Source organism: Telopea speciosissima, chromosome 11 (genome assembly GCF_018873765.1).
Source record: "Telopea speciosissima isolate NSW1024214 ecotype Mountain lineage chromosome 11, Tspe_v1, whole genome shotgun sequence".
In the NCBI taxonomy this organism is placed as follows: domain Eukaryota; kingdom Viridiplantae; phylum Streptophyta; class Magnoliopsida; order Proteales; family Proteaceae; genus Telopea; species Telopea speciosissima.
In genome coordinates this window covers 40,729,688-40,748,598 of record NC_057926.1, presented here as the reverse complement: position 1 = coordinate 40,748,598, position 18,911 = coordinate 40,729,688, and the positions used below count along the sequence as shown (strand labels likewise).

The 18,911-nt window shown below is 38.7% G+C and overlaps 1 protein-coding gene across 2 annotated transcripts; it reads right to left on the bottom strand.

Annotated features, from left to right (window-relative positions):
- Window positions 1-6,822: 6,822 nt before the first annotated feature.
- LOC122646442 (plant intracellular Ras-group-related LRR protein 5-like) lies at window positions 6,823-18,181 on the bottom strand. 2 transcript variants are annotated; one of them, XM_043839996.1, is made up of 4 exons: window positions 18,172-18,181; window positions 8,596-9,158; window positions 7,102-8,018; window positions 6,823-7,019 (listed from the first exon to the last, which is right to left on the bottom strand). In XM_043839996.1, the coding sequence occupies exons 2-4, from the start codon at window positions 9,095-9,097 to the stop codon at window positions 6,912-6,914; spliced, it is 1,527 nt and encodes a 508-aa protein (XP_043695931.1). In that variant the 5' UTR covers window positions 9,098-9,158; window positions 18,172-18,181; the 3' UTR covers window positions 6,823-6,911. The 2 variants fall into 2 exon arrangements, with proteins under 2 accessions (XP_043695931.1, XP_043695932.1); XM_043839997.1 differs by having other exon boundaries at window positions 6,832-6,956; window positions 7,136-8,018.
- Window positions 18,182-18,911: the final 730 nt, after the last annotated feature.

Sequence of the window (18,911 nt, the reverse complement as noted above, 5' to 3'; positions counted from 1 at the left end):
ATCCCTGTCCATATTACATCATAACTTGGCTATATGATATCTCCCAACTCATTGCTTCCCTTGGGTCTGTAAGCATCATAAAACAATCTAGATCTTACATTGCACCGGCTGATAGACTTTCTCGTTTTGCTAGGATTAACTCCTTATCTTTTGACTGTTTGGAGGATCTTGTACATATTATGTTTGATTAGTAATGGTTTTTTTTAATTACCAAAAAAAATACAATAGTATTGAACCTGGATATGGGCTTGCTTATCTGGGTTTAGATGGATCTGGGCTCAGAGATATGGCCCAATATCCAACTCATAAGGGCCCAGCGTAAGACTGCCAGTTAATTTTTTATGGCCGCCAGACTGGACATTAAACTCATATGCAGTTGATATCAGGTATCTTTCCTCAAATTCAAATCTGAGATATCCTAATAATGACCGTTGAAGACTTGAAGCTTCAAGCAACATTTATCTATTTGACTTTTTCTAGATATTGTTTTCCACTTTTCCTTTAAAAAACAAAGAAAAAAATAAGGTACTTCTACCTTGGCTAATCTTGTGATTGTCACCATGGATGGAAGACATCACCTCCATCACATTTGGTTGGATTATTTTCCTTTGAATAAAACTTTAATTCAGATTTTTTATTTTTGTGGAATCATTTCCTGGTAAGATAATTTAGGGAGGAAGCTCCCTACATTGCCCAAGTGCAGTTTTAGGCGAATGAGGAAACCGCTCCTTTGGAATCTGACATTAGGGGGAAGGGCATTTATGATATATCATCCCCTCAAATGAACAGTGATATGTGTGAGGTGTGTAATTTCAGTTTTGAGCTGGCGTTGTGCATAATTTTTTCCCAATAAATAAATTGGTTCAAAATTTTATCTAAATAAAGGTTTTTCCTTTTCCCCCCCTCTTAATAGAAGTTTTAACTCAAATATCAATATGTTTGACATATGCAAATCAATCAAATAGATAACTTAAAATTACTACATGACGAGAAAAAATAAAATAAAATAAAATAAGGAATAAGAACGCTACCTGACCGCGTGACCCCTGCACCAATGTGGGAGCTAATGAGAGGATGGGCATATTAGGGGGGCTTTGTAAGGGCAAGGCAGTCATTTCAGGAAGGTTGTATCTGACTAGGGGTTACACGACTAGACAACATTCTTTGTCCCTAAAAATAAAATCATTTTTATTGATAAGTTTAAACCAAAATTAACGTATTGATGTGTTGCTGAAAGATAGCTCCACGGATGGATGACACGTGGCAAATCTTGAAGTCGGTTCATGAAGAAGCAAAGTTCGATATTGATTCATAGAAGTTTTTGAAAATCGGAATGGACCCCACTATTCCATAATATGTAAAGGCTGCATCTGACACACATATCAGGATGGTACAAGCCATCAATCATTCGACATTTGGAAACGGGGAACAGACTTCCATCTTTCATATCTCGGTTACATGCATCTTGTCTCAATGTATCAAGTCACGCTACAAATCAGCTGCATTTAATGAAGGCATGATTAAAGAGATAAGATGCCCACTAAAAGGGTTAATTATCCTCTGACATGCTTCCTCTCATTTAATGTCCGCTTACGAAAACCAACTAATCTTGGGTCATTTGCGGGTCCAAAGCCCCATTATGTCACACCATGGCATCTCGTCCCTACCCCCTATAAAAACTAGATGAAAACACTGGTAAAGAAGAATGGAACTCAATTCCACATCATTTTTTTTTTTTTTTGGTAAGGAAAAACGAAAGTTTTACTAATTAGAAAGGAGGAATACAACCATTTACAATACACGGGATATGTGGTGTTGACTCAAAAAAACATCTAAAACCATTTACAATAGATAGATTAGCAACATGCTTAAAGGCTATGTCAGTAGATTTAGCAGAAATCTTCAAGAGAATATCAAGGATCTCAAGAAGCCAAGGGGAAAGGGATGGAATTGGAAGAAGTCCAGTAGCATATTGTTTGAGCACAAAGCTTCTTTCAACTTCAACCCTCTCAGGGTTGCAAAATCAAGACTGTTGAGAATAGCAGTGAGTTCGGGTTCCAAAACATGTGTATTTTTACTTCGATCAGCAGAGAGAAAGAGGACTTTGCCGTCAATCAAAAAACCAAAGACCCAACCCGGCTTACCTAAATTGTTGGTTCCAAATCTTGCACAAAGCAACACAGGAAAATCTAGCAAAAATAAATTATAATTAGGAAAAGATATATCAGGCAGATTAATAGAATTTAATTGAGAAGAACAAGTATTAGTAGAATTTATAGAGGGTAGGGAAATGTTTAGGTCTCTCAACCACTGATTTATTCTACAAATAATCTGTCCACGTCTTAAAATTAGCTTTGGACGCAATTCAATTATGATCGTAGAACCCTAGTTTTTTTTTTTTTTTTTTTAGTTTTGTCACAATCGCAAAACCCTGGTTTGATTAAGGAAATGTCTTCTCACACCCATCTCTCCCTTCTAACTGGTTGTGCCAAAAATTGACTTAGGCATAAGAAAATTACAGTGGACCCTATTCCAATTCACCTCTTATGCCCTCTTTACTTTTCTGTAGGTTGACGTCTCTGACATTCCACGCCGCCCTTTCAGATTTTCAGTTTTTGACCACATCACGTGCCATGTGAAATTCAGATTTCCAGTCAACAAAAACAAAAGTAAAAATCTTTCCTTAATCTAAATGTGGTTTGGGAAAGAGGACTAACTAGTTCACAAATCACAAGTCATAGCCGTATTTTATAGATACAATTACTGCTAGAGATAACAGCGGCTCACCGGCGCCCGCATTCTACAAGCAAGACCATGACCGAACTGCGCTAGCTAGTGGCGGTTGGCAGACAATTCACCATATCATTTAGTTTCATACTTTCATAAACATTTAAGCTTCGTTCATCCATGGTGGTTGTAGGGATCCAGATTCTTTACGGGGTGCTGTTCGTAGCGGTCTGAGCGGGATTGAGTCGTGCATGCAAAGACCGTCTTACCTTTATTCAAATACTTTGTTCAAATAAGGATAAAGCAGTCATTATCCACGCGACCCAATCTGTGCTGCACAGATCGTTACGGACAGCTGGGCCTTAGAGGATCTGTGTTGGTGGTTGTAGTACACTAGTAGTACGTTCTTCTCCATTAAAAAGTCAAAATTATTTCGTTTTCAATTACATTGATTACTTATTTATTTAAAATTCTTACAATTACGTCAACACTGATGTAATGTAAGACATAAAAAAGGATATGAGAATACATAGAATGAACCTTCACAAATTCTAAACTAAATACAAGATAAGATAACTCTCTTAACAAACTCAAGACTCAACCACCTTTGTAGTTTGTAGTTGACTTATGGGTCCTTGATTAGGATAGACCAAAATAAAAAAAGAAAATTTTTGATGAAGGGAAATCCATTTAATACGGGCTTTAGATGTGTGCGAGACGGTATCTGGCATCTCTGCTATCTCTTCTGATGGCCCAGATAGTGCCTTGGTGGGTATTGCGACACATCGATCGAAGAAGAGAAAAAAAAACTTGATATAATATCTATAGATAAAATTGGAAATATGGAAAAAAAATATTCCAAACATATAAGGGATAAAGTTTTCCACAACACCACTATTGTGAGGAGAAATCTGCACGTCACACCCGTGGTGCTCTTGAAAATAATTAAAAACCCCATATAAAAGAGAAAATGCAAGATTCAACCCCACGTAAGAGGGAAAATGCATGTGGGCATGGTGAGAAAGTTACCATGGACATAATAAATCAAACGTAAGGTACTCAAGTATAATTTCTCTAAACGTTAGGTATCCTAAGTGTAATTTATCTAATCATATTAAAAACATTCTTCTTTATATAGGAGATGTAAATATTAATGTGGGTTATTGGATACATTAATGTCACTATATATCCTAACGGTTGATGTTCTTTGTGCCGCAACATAGCTTGCGCCCAGACACATCGGCCTGCCATTTAGGGGGGCAAGGCGATCATTTCGCCCATCCCCATGTGTCTGATCGCAACTTATGCCCCCGACACAGAAACATTTGGCCATATTCTAAAAACCCTTCTCTATTAAAGGGAGATGGATTGCCACTCTGCCGGCACACCAATAAGAGGACTGCATGAAAATGGAGGAGAGAGAGGGAGGCAGCAAAAATAAAACAATATAAATGGGTGTGGGCACATTTTACATTCTTTCTAACCAAGTATGGATTCTTACAATAAAACCCAAAAAAAAAACACTAAGCATGGATGGATAAAAATAGGGGTGTAAATGAATAGTCGAAATCCGTTTCCGTATCCGTGTTCGTATCCATTTAGCACTATCTGAATCCGTCCGAAAGCTAAATGGATGCGGATATGGATAGGCTATAGCTATCCGAAAAACTATATTTACATGTAAACGGATAAAATATCCAATCCGTATCCGTGTCCGTATCCGTTTTACACTAGGATGCGGATATAGCACTATTCAAGTCGAATCCGATTCGTTTACAGTCCTTAGATAAAAGTGATCCAACAATGAAATGTCAGAGTTGGGGATATTAGAAGGGGGCGCACTTTTTTTTTTTTTTGGGTAAAGGAAGGGGGCGCACTTGACACAGGTTATCTGTTGAGAAAACTTTCTCTAGAACATGGGAAAGGAACAAGTACTATCCAGAAGCTTCATGGATCTTCACCATATAATAATAGGTTTCATTGATGGGTCCTACTACAAAGCCAACAGCTGAGCACTGACAACAGCTCCATACCCTACTGTTCAAAAATAAGGACAAGCCTCCTCTTACTATTGGGGCCCCCTGCCCTTTTTGGGGTTTATTTAAGAATAGTTAAGGGCAAGGCTCAACTCAATTAGGGATGTAAACGGATCGGATTCGGATCGGATACGGATCGGATGTGATCGGAGTCGGATATTCCCTGACCGAATTCGGATGCCTCTAAACGGATTCGGATGCGGATCGGATTCGGATTTTTGACCATCCGTTTACATCTCTGCCTTGTGTAACCCGGACCTTCCTCCCCCTAGTGGATACAATTCACTCTCAATCCATATCTCTTAGATCATGATTCTCTTTTCATCATATTCTAGAACCTATTGAATCTTCAAAAACCGTCAAAATCATTATTTATTTAATTTTTTATTATTAAGTATTCGGATTTTTTTTCGGACGGATTTTAATCGGAGTATTCGGATTATTTCCCGGATATCTCTAAACGAATACGGATGCCCCTAAACGGACACGGATGCAGATTCGGATTCGAATTTCGGTTATCCATTTACATCCCTAAACTCAATGGCCTAATTGCACTTTAAGCTTATTATCAATTTAAAATAAGGGGATTAGGGGAAGGTTCAGCAAGCAGCGTAGAAGAATGCATCAATGAGATGTGATAAAATGATACTCAACGATGGAGGGCAATTTCGGTCATTTCATATGAGAAAGAAAGAGGAGATAGTTACAGAGGTGCTTACCTAGCCCAGCTAAGAGAACCTTTTTTCTTAAAATATTGTAAGCATGCATTAATCATGCATTGAATTTATCTAAATTATGCACATATTATATTCATGGAAACTATCAAGGCAACATTATTTCATAATTTAATATTAGGGAGAGGGTTCCCTGAAAGACATCGTGGCCTTAGCGCTAGTGTGGGACCAATGAGAGTTTGCGTGGAGGCATCACAATGAGTGGAGATTTCTACTTTTCATAGGATGGGGCGATCATTTCATGCCCCTTTGTGTCTAAGCGCAAGGGTCACCTTGCCTGTCAGAGTTCCCTTTCCCTTCATTTTATTATTAAGTAAAAATAAGGCTGACAGGCAATGTGGCCCTTACGTGCTCTCATTGGCCCTTCGTTGGTGTAGGGGCCATGCATCTTGGCAACGATCCCCCTCCTTTATTGCTATATTATTTTGAAAAAAGAAGATTGCCAGACTGCATGGCGCCAGTGCCCACACACAAGAAGAGTGAAATGACGCCTTGTGAAATGAAAAATCTCACCTATGTTGGATGCTCGTGCGCTCATTGACACCCCGCTGGTGCAGGGGCCATGTAGAAATCCCCCTCCCTTATTATTATTATATTATTTTGGTAAAAGAAGATTTCCAGGTTGTGTGACGCCTACACCTAGACACAAGAAGATCTAAATGATGAAATGAAAAATTCCATCCGGTTGGATGTGTGTGCTCTCATTGATCCCCACACTGACATAGAAGCCATGCTAGGCTCAGCGATCCCCTTCCCTATAATTTTTTTGGTACAAGAATAATTCCTACTCCACCCATAGATTCCTAAAACCCCAATCCCACTTTAGAATTTTATACCAGATAGAAAAGTAAATGAACTTATAATAACTATTTTGAAACGTAACCTATTAGTTTTATCTTCCTGAGAATGCGGTCTCCATTAGAATAGTCACCATAATCATCAAATCAGGTGGACTTTTTGGGTTTTTTAGGATAGAAAATTCTTGGGGGTATTGATCAATCTAGTGGGAATTTGGACTCTTCTTGTCTTGTTTGTCTTAACTCTCAAGATTAAGCCAAAAGTAACAGAACCACAGTGTTCCTAGTTATTCTATTTCCTTCAGCTCTACTCTGACATTTGTTCCAGAACAATACAATTCATTCAAACAGATGAGTACAACCCCATAGAAATCATATATTGAATTATAAAGAATATAAGACAAGAACATCTGATAAGCTATACATAGTCTCTGGGAAACTTGCTCCAAGTAAAATTACAGTTACAGGTATTAAACTCTAAACAGGGTTTTTCAAGACATTAATGTGAAGCACAACTCCAAGGAAATTTACAAAAACATCTCCTACTGTACAAATTAAAATTGCAGAAATTGTAGAGTCAAGCTTTCTTTCCTTCATGATCTTGGTGGGTTCTTTTGTCAGCGCCGAAATAATGAGAAAAACCATGACCAGATGCTTTTCTTCTTCTTTGGCTGAGTCTTGACATCCTTCATTGCAACTAGATTAGCCATGTACTGAACAACTTCCTGACAAATGAGCAAGAAAATTTTGAGGATTTGAAGAACCCAAAATAAGTTTAGTTTTTAACTAAGTTAGAATGAGAATTACCTGAGCCCCCAGTTTAATAATTTGTCTTGGTGGCACTTCTAATGGTGTCCCTTCTGCATGAAGAACTCTTAACTTTGAAAGGAACCTGAAAGATTCTGGTAGGAATCTAATCTGGTTGTTATTTATATCCAATTCTTCAAGCATTTCAAGATTGCCAATTGACCTTGGTAGAACTGTCAGATCTGCAAAGTTATTCCCAACTTTCAACCTCACAAGTCTGGTTGCAAAACACAAGTTCTCAGGTATATTTGAAACTTCATTGAAGCTGATGTCAAGTTCCTTCAGACTGGAAAGATTACCAATAGTTGTAGGTAACCCTGTGATTTTGTTATAGTGCAATGTAAGAATCTCCAAGCATTCAAGTTTCCCAATTGCTTCTGGAAGTGCTTTTAGCTTATTGAAATCCAATCTTAGCTCCACAAGTGATGAACAAGACCCAATTGTATAAGGGAGTTCTTCGAGTTCATTTGTTTCCACATTCAATATTTTCAAGTGAGTTAGATTTCCCAGTGTTGGTGGCAATACAGTTAAGCTGTTTGAACTCAAATCAAGAACAATAAGATTTGTCAAGTTCCCGAAAGAAGCTGGTAGAGATCTTAACCTGTTTCCATGTAAGTCTAGGTCAGTCAGGTTGACAAGTTCCCCAAATGATTCAGGAAGGTTTACCAGTTGGTTTGAGTGGATATCAAGCTTTGTCAATGCCTTGAGACCACCAAAGCTTGATGGAAGAGCCATGATTCTGTTCTCAGATAAGTTCAATTCAGTCACATCTAATAACTTCCCAATTGACACTGGAAGCCATTCAACCTGATCCATTAACTTTCCTCCAAGGTCAAGAACTACAACTCCAGTTTTAGCTGATGTTTCAATTAAGCCTGCAACCTTCATTAGACTTAATTTCTCTGTATCTCCTTCACCTATAAAAATACCCCAAATTACATTTAGACCTAAAATCCTATAGTTGATTAGGAATGCAAGTAAAACTAAGTCATCCAACAAGACAGAATTAGATCAATTTCAGGTTGGTTCAAAGAAGCTGCCCAATTCATTAAAAGGGCTTTCAAAAATTAGTTCAGATGCAATTAAATTGAGCTTCACTTGTACATTTGAGTAACAAAACAGACAAATCCACTGAAGAATCACTGACCTTATCCGCAAGTAAATGAAAGCAGAGGTAACTATTTAAAAAAAAAAAAAAAAAAAAAAAATTCTTTTGACATTATTAAGAGAAATCTGCAAAGTTAGAAGGTAATAATTGATTTCAAACTGATCAAATAAATAGATGTAAACCAGAACTTTTCTGGCTTTTAAGTACCAATATAGTTGAACTCCCTCTTCTACGAATACTTCTCTTTTCCCCACTTTCACATTTCTTAGAAAGCGAAATTTCATAAATCATGTCTCTAATGCATAAATGAGGGAAAGAAATCAGAAACAAGCAGAACCATTGATAATAAGAAGAAAATAGAAAGAAGATAAAAATTACATGCTGACCTGCAAGGAATCCAGCCTTTGAGACATTTGATTCAGCTCCTTCAGGTTCCTTCTTCTTGATCAGGCTCTGATCCCTGATAACAGCAACTGTTTCACTTTCAGAAACCGGAATTCCCAAATCAAACGGTTTTTTATTCTGGGTATCTCCAGAAACCAATCCAGAAGCTCTTTGAATGAGATCATCAATAGTACGAAACATCTTGTCCAGATCAACCAAGTAACGAGCCTCTCTCCTTTCCTCATGACTCTGCAACATGATCGCGTTCTTCTTCACTTCCTGCAACAGAGAAAACAGCTCTTCTGGAACATCTTGGGGAATCTGTTCTCTGGAGATTTCCTCAAGCTTCATCTGTTCTTCACTATTTACAGTTTTGAGAACAGATTTAGCTACTTCAACCTCATCAATGGTGGGTCTGCGTGGTAATGATTTGTAGATTCTCATTATCTCATCCACAGTTTCTACGAAGGCAGGTGATGGGTGTTGCTCAGACATCACAGCCATCTCTAACTTTGGTATTCTTAGAATTTGGGAATCGATAGAAGGGTTTTAGAAGGATAATGGGCTTTCTCTTTTCTGGGTGTTGAAGAGGGGATTGTGATCTGTGTGAATGGGTTTAAGGGGAGAGGAAGAGGAAGGAAGTTCTTCTGGTTCAGCACAGAAACGTTGAGGTCTTTTGTTAATATAAGTGAAAGAAATAAATACAGTACTTCTCTTTTCCCAAAACTCACAGTATCGTTCGTACATTTGTTTTAAAAAGGAAAAAAATTTGTACGGTGGATCTGTGAATAAAAAACAGATGCCTAAGTCAAAAGTCATACATGATTGAATGTTGGAGACCGTCTGATCTAGAACCAGAGTTTTTGTTGAGGTTCAAACTTGCTGGTCGAACCAGAAAGAGGACCTGGCCGGGCAATCCGATTACAAACAAACCATGTTAGAGCAAAATGGTTCAATAACCTGCTAAAATCCTAAAGAGAAAGAGAATACTACCTGGGTGCATGTAGTGCGCTGCATCGGTACCGAGACATAGGGGCGCGCAAAATGATCACTGCACCCATAGGATTTTTTACTTTTTCATGGAAGTGCGACAGTCATTTCGTAGGCGCCCAGATTGCGTTCTTTCTTCCAAATCTAAATTGGAGAAAACAAGCTGATTTTTATGGAAGGTGAAAGTTTCTTTTTCACCATGGTGACAAATTCTTATTACATGATGCCATAATGACCTTTCCTATATACAAATGTCTAAAATACCCTTAAAAATACCTGAAATATCATTGGTACTGTTGCGTCAAGAAATCGTTGAGCGGTCCTACGAGTGCCGTCACCTGCAAAAGGACCAGGGGGTCACTAGAGAGAACCGGTTGGTTCCGACCTAGGGTTCTCCGATGTCAAAGTGAGATCTCCTGAGCAAACAGATGAATAGAGATTATTCAAGATAGATTGAGGGTGTGAGATACCTCCTCTTTTATAGCGGTGCATGGCGGAGTGGAGAGTCCCTAGTTGATGTGGATTCTTCTTCGTAGATGGAAGAGTGAACCATGGAGTGGATAGAGTTCTTGAGTAGCAAGGCTCCTCCCTGATTGGTTGTCTTCCCGTGAGACTTAGTGTCCCAGTAGGGTTGTCCTTCTTAACGGATAGATCCTTCTATGTGGTAGATAGGGTCCCTGGTGCTTGAGTCCATCTAGGTTACGCAAGTGGTAGGTGAGGGCCCGGAGCCTTCGTGGTGGTGTGTATCTTGTTGGCGACGTGGTGGTCATGTAGTCCAGCTCGTACTTGTACCCTGTCGAGGACCCAACTCTTCAGTGGATAAGGCCTGAGGGGGAAGGATGTACAAGTCAACATTGGCCCAAGGGGGATGACGCCCAAGTGTGGGTGATCCCCCAGTGGATCTCATGTTGTTGGTGTCCGGGTGATCTCTCGCTGTTCCAGGACACGTGGTATCTTCTGATAGGTTGGGATGATTTGTGGTTCATCAGGTACTGTTCATGGTCGCACTCGCATCCAAGCATTTGAAACCATAAACGAATAGCGGGTGAAGGAAAAATCAAGGGAAAGTCAGTTCTTCATAGAAATAAGAGTTAAAATGGGATCCAACTCCTTTTCAGGGAGCTCAACGCCCAAGGAGTGCCTAGGGGGCACCCAACGGTTGTGTTGTATTGCACACATCCTGGCACACATCCTGGCGCGTACCAATCAGCCATCAGGATGTGTGTGACACAACCGTTGGATGCCCCTCGGGTACTCTCTGGGTGTTGAGCTCCCTGGAGAGGAGCTCTATGCCTTAAAACATGCAAATCAACCTTGCCTTGCTTTCGGTTGGCTTCTTGAAGCAGAAATTAACGGTTCTTGGTATTTTGATTTTAACAATTATCTTCAGAATTATTCACCAAATTTTGTTTTTTTTCCCCTGATAAATAGAGAAGGAGAGTAGGGATTTTGGGGATTGATTTCATATTTTATAACATTCTTTTCCCCCAAAGTGCTTTAAGTATTAACCTTGATGGGTGTGTTTCTTGGTTTATTATCTCATGAAGTTTGAAGTGTTAGAGAACCCTTTATAGAATTATAGGGAGGGTGAAGGAAAGGATAAAAGGGAAACCATGGAAAGAGTACTTAGAGAGAGAATGTTCGAGTGGTCTAAGGAAGGAATTAGAAACTTAATCAAAGTTAAAGAAAAGTTTAACTATTAATTAATTGTATAATTTAATATATATATATGGATAGGTGGATTGTGGGATGTCAAATAGTCGATTTGGCCCGGTTTTAATCGATTTTTTCTATTTTTTACATATACTGGGCCAGGTCAATACTTAACCAATAAGATAATCATCCTACAAAAGTCAACCTTAAACTGATACCTATTGGTCTACTTGATCTTAGTCCGATATCGTTGTATGTTGCAGTGAGGGTGTGAAATGAGAGGGGATGTAAAAAATAGGGAAAAAATTATCTGTCCAGGAGTGTGGCCTACGCCAGCACTCCCATGAGTCTATCTCTCGCCTCCCCATGTGAAAAGACACCTCTGCCTCCTTGTTTTAAGGAGGAGAGAGATAGACACATGTACAGAAAACTGCTTCCCCTAAATATATTATGGAAACTTAAACTAAGTTGAACATGTTCTACCAAAAATACCTAAAAAAAAAAAACCTAAGTTGAACATGCTAATGTAATTAAACTTCCTTACATTATCACATGGCAAAAGTACACTAATTTAATCTAAATTAACCTAACTAAACATTATGATAAACATGGTGTAGAATTACACTACCTTAGATTGACTGCTTTAAACTGAAAATGAATTCCTAATTATGTTATAAGAGATACTTAATGGGGAAGGTCGTGCTTGGCGCATTGGTCAAGTGCTCACTTGCTGAACGCTTGGTCACGGGTTCAAGTCCTGAAAACAGCCTCTCTGGAAATAAGGGTAAGGCTGGGTACGTTTAACCTTCCCCAGACCCTGCTAAACGCCGGAGCCTTGTGCACTGGGTACATCCTTTTTAGATAACTAATGGGCCTATAGATTGACATTGTTGTGGGATGGATTGGGGCTAGCTAGACCCAATTGAATTAATTATTGAATTTGAATTGCCTTTATTTGGATTATATTGAAGTGAAATGGGGCCATTGGGAGCCCAAATAGCATGGATTGTAATACACCCCGGGGTCCCATACTTGCGGATTTGTACACTGATAGCTCAAATGAGCCCAGTCAAAGTCCATATATACTAAGTACCCCAAATTGACCTTGATATTTCAAGCCCAAACCAAATCAAAATTGGGTCTAGGATAAAGCCCATTAATTGTTTAATGAATAAGGAGATCAAAACCAAAACACAGCAGATCATGGGCCCAAAATAAAATCTGATCACAACCCAACATCTATAATTTAGGCCCAATTGATTCCAAAAGGAACCAAACCCGACTTGGAATTAATCAAATCCAAACCCCATTAGCCCAAATCTACACTAGATAGAATCACAACCTTTGGCTTTAGGGCATCTCAATCAGACCATATCGCCGCCCTTGGTCTTAGGGCTTCGTCGTTAAGGAAGCACTGCTCTAGGATTTCAAGGGTGATTGCAGGCCGCAGTTCTGAGATGGAACGAGTTCTAGGGGTTGTCGAACCCAGAGAAGACAATCAGAGCATGGCGTCCGGTGGCCAAACTACTAGCAAGGGTACCTCTCAATGAGCTCAATATGATAGCAACACCAAAACTAAAAACTTGAGGGGGGGGGGGGGGGGAAGGGGGAGTAAATTTGTCACACCCCAAAATCCTCAACAGGCCCACAATGCCGATGTTACACCAAATATTGTTTTTCCAAACTTCTTTTACTTCCATCTTAAAATCTCTCTCCCACCAAAGTATAATCTGCACCAAGCTCTATCTAAGTGTCTAATCACTCCCAAAGGCTCTAATCATCAATCTAAAAAATCAATAACAATGAGGGGTGAGCAACACTAGCCCAGTAAGTAGCTAATCACATAATCGAAAGTCAAAATCGTGATTGGAAGACAAAATCGTAGTTTGGAAGACAAAATCGTGATTGAAAGACATTTAAACATCATTAACATGATTTCAAATCTGATGAGAGGTTTCCAAACTCATGAGTCATGACTCCAAAAAAAAAACTATTTTGGACCTATTCACATGCATACGCATTTCCGAGGATTCGTTTCGTTTATAATGTTCAATTCTCACAATAAGAGTAATCTAGAACCCGTTTACCTAAATTATCCGGTTCACATCATTAACAAATACTCAATCATCAATTATTTTACCAATACCCAACAAGGGATATTGTTCAATCATTTATTTCAATTTCAAATTTTAAAAGAAAAGGTCCAATTTGCGCATCAATACTAATGATTTAATAGTAATAGGAAGATAGGGATTCAATTCGTCAATTCAATTACAAATCACATCAACGGAAATAAGATTCAATTCACCTGTCAATATCAATGATTCACTTCCAATAAGGGGATAAGGATTCAACTTGTCAATTTAATTACAAGTCCTCATCTCTCTCATTTATTTAATTTCTGTATGCATTTATGTTTGATTTTTTTTGAATATTTATCATTTAATAAAAATAATAAATTAATAGGAATACCGGTTTAATCGAGTGAATCTAGGTGCCCAACACCTTCCTTGATCTGCATCCTGACGCATACTCAATCTTTTGATCAGACAGGTTTGATTGGGTTTAGGTGGTGACACACTATTTCATCTCTCTCAAAAGGAGGATAAGACTCCCTTTGAAAGGATGGGATAAAATTCACTTATCTCACACATGGGAGGGTGGAGGTGGGGTGGAGGGGTGGGGCAGGGATCAGAGGTAGGGCATGGGAATGGTGGTGGGAACGGGTTGCTTGCAAGAGGAGAGGGAAGGGGACCATGGGTAAGAAGTGTTTTGAAGGGGTGGGGCAGGGATCAGAGGTAGGGCATGGGAATGGTGGTGGGAACGGGTTGCTTGCAAGAGGAGAGGGAAGGGGACCATGGGTAAGAAGTGTTTTGAATCACTAGAGGGGAAAGAGACTTAGAAGTTCGCTTTTCTGGGGAATCATAAAAGATGTATGGGGTAGGGGAGGTTGAGTAAAGATAAGCCAAGTACAAGGGAGTGATAGTTATTAGCCCTTGAATTTAAGGATAGAATTTAAAAAAAAAACATTCTCTAGATATCTAATGGTTAGAATTGCAACATCACCAATGAACGGGATCGTCCCTAAACCTTCGCCCAAAATCAAAATCTAAAAAGAGACAAGTTGTAGGTATTTCATAAATTTGAGACACTGTGAGGGAGGGAAACTCCAGTAATTCACGTAGGACCAGGTTCCTTCATCGATGGTGAAGAGAGAATCTATTAATCCATGGGATTTGACTTTTGATTGAACCCGGGATGAGGGGTGGGAGTAATGATGAGAACCGCTATTCTAAGAGTCCAATCATAGAATCACATCACCGTGGATGGAGAGATTCTCTCTTCAATGTGGCTAAAAAAAACTTTCGCCACTAGCTATCTTTCTAATAGTTGATCAGACCGTTAGCACCCCTGGCCCTGTGCCGCCGGCTAGAGAAGGTGTTGATTAGTGTATACAGTCAAACCAGGCTTGATATAAAGAGATTCTTGTGGCCTTTTCCATTGAAATCCTTGGAGGGTTCAGAACTATCACAAGAATCACTTGAGTGACACAGGGAAAGCTAAATCAGATAATTCTATTGCAATTTGGACACTTTTAAGATTTGAAGTTCGGATTCCGAACAAAATTATTTCAGTCTCTTTGGGACTTGGAATCGAAACCAACTCATTATACAGACTTGCTGGGAGTTTTTAGGGTTTTAAGAGGGGCCATGCTTGGAAATAAGCAAGTGTATTTCGCTTCGGATTTGGTGAGTGACAGTGATCTCTCAGAGCGGGATGCAAAAATAGTAGAGGTGGAGGCATGTCACATCATGCGGCATCGATGAGCTGTATGGGACACCCTGGGCGGGGATGTTGACCATGCCGATTTGGTATGGTAGACAGACAGAGACAATGGGAAAATTTGCATAATGAACATCAGGGTGTGTTGCAGAATCCAAACCACTGTGAAGATTGTTGGGATTTGCTGTGTCTTGTATTTTGCGGGTTTACATAATTATAATTGGGGTTGTACTTGTAATTGAGGTGGGTTTTGAATCCATTACAAGTTCAGTGTATAATTGTAATTGTGTGGAGATTAGAGTTTTTGGGTTCCTGCAGCCTATATATTGTCTCTGTGGGAAAATCCTAAACATAAGCAAAGTGGAGATCACTTTGTGAGGTGGAGAGTGGTGTACATGGTTTTTTAGGTTTAGTGAAAAATCCCTGGTTCTTTCTGGTGGATGTAGGTAGTCTTATCGAACCACATTAAATTTCTCGTGTTGTGTGATTGTTTGCTTGGTTGCTTCATCGTGATTGCACATTCGTATCCAACAGGCCCGGGAGGGAGGAAGCCAGAGGGCGGAGATGGGGTTTAAGTTGAAGTGTTGAACCAATTGACAAGGAACCCTGAATGTAATATTTAAAAAATGAAGTACCTCAAACATAATTTTTACTAACAAAGGGTACCCCAATTATAATTTACCCAACATAGTTTATGGTCTAAGTTTTTCTTCACATGTGGAGTAGAGAAAATTTTTCTCCACTGGTGATGTAACCATGAGATTGAACTCTTGGGTCTTCATTACACTCCCACCCCCTATTGACCAAATCTAAAATACCCCTCTCTAATAAAGTCCAATAATACGTATCAATGAGAGTGGATGTGAAAATTCCTTCCATATCCATATGGTGTAGAGTAACTTAGTCCTAATTTAATATCGTATACGGTGCGCAAGGTCAACCCCGCCCACCACTAATCTTTTCTCTAGTAGGCATTTCTCATTTTTATTTCAATTGTGGATTTCATGCCAGCGCTATGGTAAGGTTGCTCCATTAGGATCTTGTGGTTGCAGGTTCAAGTTAGGAAACAGCCTCTTCGCGAAGCAGGGGTGAGGCTCTGTTAGGTATGACCCTCCCAACCCCCCCTTCCCTCTTCCCCCTTTTTTTATACTCCTCTTGTGTTTCCTTCCCTTAATGTTATCCCTTTCCCTAATAAGTTCCATAGAAATAGCAGATAGTTGTGTTAGGAAGTAACCTTTGTTCCTTTTTTTCTAAGACATTTTTTTCCCGGGTTTATGGGTATGAGTAAGACACAACAAGTTGATTAGCAAATCTTAAGACAAGTGGTGAGAGAGTGGAACTCAAAGTAGTAGACTTTTGTAATAAGTGATGAGATACTGGCATTCAAAGGAAGCTGTCAAATACCAATAGTAGATTTATTAGGGATTGCTTCAATTGACAAAATCTTGATTGAGAAGAGCTTAGTAACCATAAAAAAAACTTAACACTGCTTGATAAGTGGATGGCTAAACTAAGACTCCACATGCATGATTTCATGTTGCAACAAATTAGTTGATTAAAGAAGCAAAACTATAGAGTTTGGTCAACCTTTCTCTCATTGAATTGAAACTTCCAAGTCTGCAAAAGAAAGTTTAATTTCATTCTTGAATCCATGCCTTATCATTATTTATGCATTTCAAGCCACAAACGTTCTCATCTGTTTAGCTCTCCTCTTATCTGGTAGGGAGTGGACTTTCTATTTTAAATTCCAATTAATTAGATGTGCAAGCAGGTTTAGTGATTAACTATTCAAAATTGAATAACTGCGACTAAGTCTACTAATCTCATTAGTGTGAGCCTTACCATGACCATGATAAGTAGATCCTTAAAATTAAAGTGGACTAGCAAGAATTTCTCATGCACAAAGCCAATAATATCAAATAATTAGTTCGTGCCAATTGTGATTCAAGAATGAAACAAAAAAAGAAAAGAGATTATAATTTGTCCATTTACAATGAAGAATTTTATGAAAATTGATGAAAAATGTGCAATACCCACTTGGTGTTTTTAATATATCTAGTAGAAGAAAAAGAAGTTTTGTGAATTTTTATTTCCCATGTGGAAGAAAAGCTGATTATGTTAATTGATCTATATATATATATACAAATTAATCTATGAATAGCTATGATAGACTAAGTCATTGTCTTCATAGAGGGGGGAATGGTGACTCATATTAATGATCTTACATAATCCTTGTTATGTGCCTAATGGGGTCTACTCTAGTGTATGGGTGTTAGATTGGGCCAGCCTAGTATGGGATAAGTTAAAGGACTTGATTTAATGTGTACGTTCCATCAACTCTAGAGTTTTTGGCGTATCGGTCAAGTACCTGACATTTGATATTAGAGCTGGTTACCAAGTCATGGGTTCGAGTCATGGAAAGGGCTACCTAGGAGAGGGCTACATGGAGTAGAGTGAAAGCCGTCAAGAAAGTACTACTTGCCACCAGGCAAAAACCCTGGAGCAAAGTGGAGTCGCTTGGAAAGGTTTACCTACCGCCAAAGTGAAAGCTGCCTAGAGTGAGAGCCGTCAAGGACGACGGCTACGGAAGCGTGATGGTCTGTTATATGCCTAATGGGAACCACTTTAGTGTATGAGCGTTAGATTGGACCAGCCTAGTATGAGATATGTTAAAGGGCTTGATTTAACGCGTTCCATCAGCTCTGTAGCTTTTGGCATATGGTTCAAGTATCTAATAACCCTAGTTTTAATTATTTCTAATTAAAATAAAAAATTTATTTGGTTTACCTTATAAAATACTACTCATGCATGGTCTCACTAATTTTGCAATTCTAAACCTCTTACTGGCATGGTTCCGTTAGCACTTTCTATGGGCTTAAGACCATAGGTTTCAGTGGAAAAAAAAAAAAAAAAAAAAAAAAACCGGAATAAAAAAGGAAATACAGATAAACTGGGTCCTTAATTTGCTTCGAAACCTTAACTTATCAGATTTGATTAACAATTTTCAATATCAGAATTTTCCATTAATTTAGTCCCAAATTGGTTTGGTTCAGATTAAAGGTTTCAAACCATAAACCAACCCAAATTCAGTCCTGGTTGATGCAAATGACATTATTTTCAGGCACTAGAAGCAAACCAATTCTTATCACTACTAGGGTAGAATATTCTTGTAGTATCTTCTCAAATTTTTATGTGTAATAATGCTTGTCTTTCTATGAGTGAATACGTAGATACTTGCTCAGCGATCATAAGATTATTTCTTTTTTTCAAATACAAGTGGAGTCATAATACTAGTCAAAGTGATGGAGTATGGGACACACGTATGCCAGTAGCTAAAAGCATCACTAGCTTACGCTTTGACTTGAGTAGCATGGGGCACGTGGAATCCCTTGTTAATTAGCAAGGACCACCTCGCAAAGCAATTGGTTCAAATTAATTTTTTAAACCATGAACCATGAACCTAACCAAAATTTAAACCAAAAGTTGGTTGATGCTTAACCTGAGATAGTTAGAGAAGTATTTTTTTTGAGTTTTTTCCTGAAAAAACTAGGCTTCCACAGGCCTGGGAAGGTCAAAGGTTCTACAATTGAGATGGATAAAAATATTAAGAGAGTATTTTGATTGGAGAACTCTTCATTTTTTACTTTTGAAAGAAGGTTGCAGCTCATTTTTAGAAATCTGATGATTTAGATATCAAAATTTTTTTTTAATGTTAATTGAGATTAGTCAATCCAAAAACCCAAACTGAAGTTATATTAATGAATTGTGATTACTGATCCAGACATAGAAAATAGACAACGATGAGCCGGTTTTGACTGTTTGGAAGGCTGGCCAGCCGGCCGGCCAATGATCGCCACTCCTGGTGGGAATCTTTGCTTAGACAATCTATTAA

Excerpts from the sequence above, each read along its gene's own strand:
- LOC122646442 (XM_043839996.1), bottom strand. The coding sequence starts at position 9,097 with ATGGCTGTGATGTCTGAGCAACACCCATCACCTGCCTTCGTAGAAACT. Across the intron at positions 8,019-8,595 it reads AAAGGCTGGATTCCTTGCAG|GTGAAGGAGATACAGAGAAA; the intron begins GTCAGCATGTAA and ends GTATTTTTATAG. Across the intron at positions 7,020-7,101 it reads TTATTAAACTGGGGGCTCAG|GAAGTTGTTCAGTACATGGC; the intron begins GTAATTCTCATT and ends CTCATTTGTCAG.